Source organism: Gekko japonicus, unplaced genomic scaffold (assembly GCF_001447785.1).
Source record: "Gekko japonicus isolate JY-2015 unplaced genomic scaffold, Gekko_japonicus_V1.1 scaffold1267, whole genome shotgun sequence".
Lineage (NCBI taxonomy): Eukaryota > Metazoa > Chordata > Lepidosauria > Squamata > Gekkonidae > Gekko > Gekko japonicus.
In genome coordinates this window covers 172,895-179,161 of record NW_015165275.1, presented here as the reverse complement: position 1 = coordinate 179,161, position 6,267 = coordinate 172,895, and the positions used below count along the sequence as shown (strand labels likewise).

The 6,267-nt window shown below is 48.7% G+C and overlaps 1 protein-coding gene across 1 annotated transcript in view; it reads left to right on the top strand.

Moving 5' to 3' along the window:
- The first annotated feature begins 3,005 nt into the window (after positions 1-3,005).
- The window catches only part of LOC107109584 (IgGFc-binding protein-like), a 47,090-nt gene continuing 43,828 nt past the window's right edge, over positions 3,006-6,267 (top strand). The window contains exon 1 of the mRNA XM_015410249.1: positions 3,006-4,017. Within this exon, the coding sequence (XP_015265735.1) occupies positions 3,006-4,017 (1,012 nt within the window). The remainder of the gene's footprint in view (positions 4,018-6,267) is intronic.

Sequence of the window (6,267 nt, the reverse complement as noted above, 5' to 3'; positions counted from 1 at the left end):
AAGGTCATCCAGCCAGGTGCAAGTGGAGGAGTGGGGAATCAAACCCGGTTCTCCCAGATTAGAGTCCGCACACTTAACCACTACACCAAATCTAGCAGTTCGAAAGCAAGAAATTGCAAGTAGATAAATAGGTACCACTTCGGTGGGAAGGTAACAGTGTTCCATGTGCCTCGGCATCTAGTCATGCTGGCCACATGACCACAGAAACGTGTTCGGACAGCGCTGGCTCTTCAGCTTGGAAAGAGAGATGAGCACCGCCCCTAGAGTCGGATCCGACTGACCTTCGAGGAAGGGAAACCTTTACCTTTACCTTTAGGCCAGCTGAAGGCAGTGCAAGAGCCAGAATTCCCGTATTCAAGCTCTGAAAAAGAAGGCGGGGGCATTTAAGGGGTTGATTATGAGAAGGCGCGGGACATTTACTTCTGTAGACGAATTAGTTTCTTTATTTCTTTTCTGTAGCCATGGCAACGCGACTGCTGCTGCTCTGGACCTGGCTGGCGCTTCTCTGTGGTGAGTTTGGCATTAAAGGGCATGCAGGCTGAACCTGATCGTAAGTGCCGTTTCTTGGGAAGGAGCAACGCCATGGAATCTCTCAGAAAGTGATGTCGTTTTGGATCCCCCTGCAGATCCCCCATGAAAGAGGCTTTCTGTGTTTGTCTCTTTGGTGCAAGCAGGGAGGTTGACCTACTCAAAGGCAGTGTTGTCTGCCCCTTGCCAGATTCTCTCCTGGACAGGGGAAGGCTTCCAGTGTATAACACCTGGCACAGATCCGAGTATACCGTGAGCTCCTGAAGAAAATTAAAAAAGGCGTCATTTCAGACAGAACCGTTTGAGAACCGGTTCCCTACCGGAATATATTTGTAATTTTAGACACAAACGCTTCTGTCCCATTTAGGAAATGGGGCTGAAGCGTCTTACCTGTCAACAGCTTCCAAGTAGTCTTCAGTTTCCTCTCCCGGTTCCGATGCACTTTTCCCCTGCTGTTTTTCGCCCACACGGGCGATCTCCGTCTTTTTTTTTTTACATTCACTTTATAGCATTATAGCGCTATATAACGGAACAGCAGTATATCAACGCCATTGGATGGCTAGAGTGTTTTGTTGTAGTGCTATAGCGCTGTACTGCTATAAAGCCGGAGATCGCCCGTGTGGGTGAAAAACGGGGGGAAAGCGGGGGAAAGTGGTGCAGTCTGAAATGGCAAACTGTTAGCTCTTGTCCCCATAGGGGTGCCAGCCTTCAGGTGGGATAGCAACAAACACACAGGAAACACAGCAAGGTTGAGTAAAATGTGGGAAATGACTGTGCAACAACAACAAAGCACACAATTCTAATATACTACTGTAACTTCATTAATTAATTAATTAAATCATATACTTATGATATACAATAAAGACCCTAGTGTAACCTGATTATTATAGTGCACTAACAACAATGGTATAGATATAACAATATTCAATCTTGAAGAAATGTCCAAAGGTACAGAGACGAATATGCAGACGAGGTTCAATGCTGTGGCTGTCTTGCTTTCAAAAAAGAGATGCAGCAAACATCGTGCAACACGCCTCCCAGGCAAATATTGTGCGTTTCGAGGAATTCTTCTTCAGGCAAATTATTTCTCCTGGAACCAAAGTTCACAAATGCTACAATGCACAAGTCAAGAAATTCTCTATGTGGCTTCTCCGGTTCTCCAAGAACCGGAGAAGCCAAGTAGATTTTTTTAAAAAATGTTGCTTTGGTAGCAGCTGGTCTAAGAGCAGAAGGATCTTCACTGGGCAACTGAGGGTAAGTTGTGGTAGCTGCTTTGGCCTGGCTCTGCCTTCAGCAGCAGCCATTTTGTGGCAGCGGCTGTGTCCACCACATTCTGTCAGAATTCCAAAAGTACCCACAGGTTCAAAAAGGCTGGGAACCCCTGCATTCGTTCAATAAAAACCTCACGTCAGCAATGTTCACAGCAAATGGAGAACCAGAAATGGACTAAAGAGGGGTGGGAGGAAAACAGGAAGCTCTTCCCCCCCTCCCTTGAAGTGCTCCCATGCAGCACCAAGCAAACGAGTGCTGCTTAATGTGAGTTCCTCAATGTATGTCTGACTGCAGCTTGGGTACCACACCTGTGACCAGGCACGTGTCAGGCTTATCATGTAGTTTGGCTCACACAGAGCTGACTTTCAGCTAGCATCGCTATGAGTTTCACATTAATGGGGCTGGGTTTGTTTTGCACCATAAACTTTTATTTAGCCAAGGCAGAGCACTAAGCAGTAAACACTGTAATTGAGGGATAACGCTGCAGTTATTTAAAAGGGAGGGGCAACAGAAATGCACTACAGTCTGTACACTTGAGGGACTCACCATTCCCTCCAGAAACTGAAGAGGACTCACTGGAAGCTGGGGTGGCGAGAAGACTGCGGAAGCACCAGATGAGAAATGTGTCTTGGGATCTTCTTTCTCTGTGAGCCACATTCGTGTATCAAAAATGGCTGCACAGCATTACCTCACTGCAGTGAAAGGCCATAAAGCCTACCTAATCCAGGACTGATTTTCCAGAAATGTCAAGCCGTCATGCCGGCCACATGACCACGGAAATGTCTTCGGACAGCGCTGGCTCTTCAGCTTTGAAACGGAGATGAGCACCACAACCCTAGAGTCGGACTCGACTGGCTTTCGAGCAAGGGAACCATTACCTTTACCTTTTTATGCTATCTGAAGAAATTCATTGGATGGACCCACCCACGTTCCAGTTTTATGAACAGGGAGAAGCATTTTCATGTCGCTTAAGATTCAGACGTTTACACCATAGGCTAGGTGCTCTGATCTTTTGTCGTTTTCTCTCTTCCTCATTTGAAAAACCAGCATTGCAGATATATGAGGCCACACTATAGATTGTCACTACCATGATTGCTCTATGGTTTTCTATCCCTTTCGTAATCTTTCCTTTCTTCTTTCAGGCTTGTGCACAGCCAGTTCAAGAGGGAAAGACTGTGTCTGTTGTACTCCCAACCTCCGTAGAGATGGAGGGGACGGATATCCTAGATAAGGCGGTATTGATCCAAGCCGATAAAGATATTTCCGTCTTCTCTTTCAACTACAGGGACTACACAAGTGGAGCCAGCATAGTGTACCCTGTCCAACACTTGGGCACACTGTATTACGTGGTGACCCCGATGGGTACACTGACCAACAGTTTCAAGGAATTCACTGTTGTAACTCATCAAACTCCTGCTAGGATTGATATTCTCTTGAAAGGGGCTGTGGTATTCAGAGGGAAGGTTTATCCTGCAGGGGGGAGGCTGGTTACCAATCTCCAGGCCTTCCAAGCAATCCAGCTGCAGAGCTCAGTTGACCTATCTGGTACCAGAGTTGAATCCACAGAACCCGTGGCGGTTTTAAGCGGGCACAGCTGTGCCTCCAAAAACACAGGCTGCGACCTTGTCTTTGAACAGCTACTGCCCGTTTCGAGCTGGGGTACGACGTTCATTGTCCCCCCACTGTCCTTCCAGTACGGATTTGACATTGCCTATGTCATTGCTTCCCAAAACACCTGCATCAAATACCGTTCTGGGTACACACAAAGCTCCCGTGACGTGATCGCTGGGCAAGTTCTCCAGTTGGAAGTAGTAGCCTATCAGCCTCTCCACATCTCTGCTGACGTCGGAATCCAAGTTCTGTTCTTCTTCACCGGGGCCGCAGTAGGAGGCGGAGCCTATGACCCATTCCTCATCAACATTCCATCCCTAACAAGCTACTGCAGGCTGTATCACATTGACGGGATAAGAAACTTCGAAAATTATGCCATCATTATAGCCAAAACCTCAGAATCCAATGGGATCACATTAGATAAGAGAGCCATTGGAAACACACAGTGGAGGCTAATCCCCGGCACAGAATATTCTTGGACTCAACATGGGTTGGGCACGCAAACAAAAGCCTCATTCCTAGAGCATTCCAGCACTCCTTTTGGGCTCCTCATTGTTGGAGGTTCACGCTACAATGCCTACGGCTCTGTGGCCCTTTGTGCCTGTGGTAAGTATATCCTCACTTAGTTAAGCTCTCATGCAGACAGTGAACAACTTAACTATTGACAGAGAGCCCATTTGGTGTAGTGGTTAGGAGTGCGGACGCTAATCTGGGAGAACCAGGTTTGATTCCTCACTCCTCCACATGCAGCTGCTGGTGTAACCTTGGGTCAGTCACAGTTCTCTCAAAGCTGTTCTGGAAAGAGCAGTTCTTGAAAGAGCTCTTTCAGCCCCACCTACCTTGCAGGGTGTCTGCAGATTGTAAAATGCTCTGAGACGCCTTCGGTTAGTGAAGGGCGGGGTATAGATCCAATCTCCTCCTCTTTCTATTGACCCGTGGATTTTCTTCACCGTAAAAGCTGCAGATGGGAGGGAAGGTGGTAGTGTGGCTTTATCTTGTCAAAACATGGAAGCTAAGCAGGGCCAGTACTTTGATGGGAGACCACCAAGGAAGACTCTGCAGAAGAAGCCAATGGCAGGACCACTTCTGCCTCTCACTTGCCTTGAAAGCCCCTGGCTGGGGTCACCATAAGAGTTGCAATTTGATGGCACTTAAGTGCATAAAAGCTGCCGATAGACTTTGGGGCTTGCAGATGGTCTAGACGGCAACTCATGGAAGCTGCACACCTTTCTGGCTCATGGCAGTAGACTGTGGAAATCCAGGTTCCAGAAAATACCCTAGAGGTAGGAGGGGCAGGAGTATCTGCAGATGAACTCCAGTGATGCTAATGAGACCCTTGCCAAACCATGCTGGGAGAAGCCCTTCCACAGTTCTGCCATTTAGGTGCAGTGGGGCAGTGATGCTCTGTATCCTTGGTGCTTGGGGGGCCAACATTGGAAAGGCTTCTGGAGTTCTGGCCCCACCAGTGGACCTCCTGATGGCATCTGGTTTTTGGCCACTGTGTGACACAGAGTGTTGGCCTGGATGGTCCACTGGTCTGATCCAACATGGCTTCTCTTATGTTCTTATGTGTAAATATTAGAATGCTACCGGGCTTAGTGGAAGTGTGCAGTTTCTATGTCTGTTTAATCCTTCTTCTGTGCCTAGTTCCACCTTCCCTTTTCTTATTTCCTTATTCACATGTTCCGCACCTATTCATAAAACGCACATGCAAATGTGAATTCATAAACTGTGAATTCATGTGTGAATTCATAAAATTCACCTAGGTGCGCCCTGCTCACACTTGCTGTTTGCATACCACTTGTCCCATCCATACAGCTATCCACTAACAGTCACTAAGCTGACCAGCACTGCAGTGAGGCTACCACTCCTCTTTTTAGCTATATCGCTTCCCAACAACGGCATGCAGCCCCACCTTGTGCTTGAGCTTCATCTGTGGATTTCTTTTTAAGTCCTAAGCAAAATTTGGAATATTTATTCCATAAAACCTCAGCAACTGGGAGAAGGGGTAAGGACAACTCAAGCCAGGCACATCTCTCGCTGCCCAGGTGTTGGATCCAATCAGCTTTTCCAATGGTGAAAGGGGGAGAAGGGAATCTCTTTTGATTACCCAAAAGGCTGTGGGACCTGCAGGGAGAAAACCCATGTGGGATGGCGGCTGTAGTAAAGAGGGGAACTGGCCAAGTTTAAGACCCTTTCAAGGGTCTTCTTGCAAGCCGACTGTGCGGCCCATGACCACCCCTCTCCCTCCTTCCTGCCAGACTTAAAGGGCCCTCCAGCTGGTCAGCAGGCTACGTGGTCCCCCCAAACAGCTGAAGCCCTTTAAATCGGGCAGGAGGGGAGGGAGAGGGGTGGCCGGGAAGGTGGTCACTCTTGGGGGCAGATTGAAGCCCCCAGAAGCGGGGGAACCCCTGCCTGGACGTGGGGGCTGGCAACCCTATTTATCCAGGACCACCTTCCACTGGTTACCAACGTTACTTGTTTCGAGATCTGGGCCCTGTGAGACTTAAAGCAGTTCTGCAGGGCCTGTAAAATGGAGCTGTTCCACCGGGCCTACAGCTGAGGCAGCGGTAACCATCTAGTCTGGCCGCCTCCTGTCTTCTCTCCTCCTGCCGCTCACTTTGTTTCTCTGTATTAACCAGTGGTCATTTCGTAGAAAAAGAGCTAGGGGAACTCATTAGCATAACTCATTGGCATATGCCACACCCCCTGACATCACTGGAAGTGTGTCATAAGGCCACACACCCTGATATCACCGGAAGTGTGTCATAAGACCACCCACCCCACCCCCAACGGTCCCGGTCGCCGCCGGCAGCCTTGCAGCTCCACTGCCGAGCCCCATGAGGGGCCCAGCGG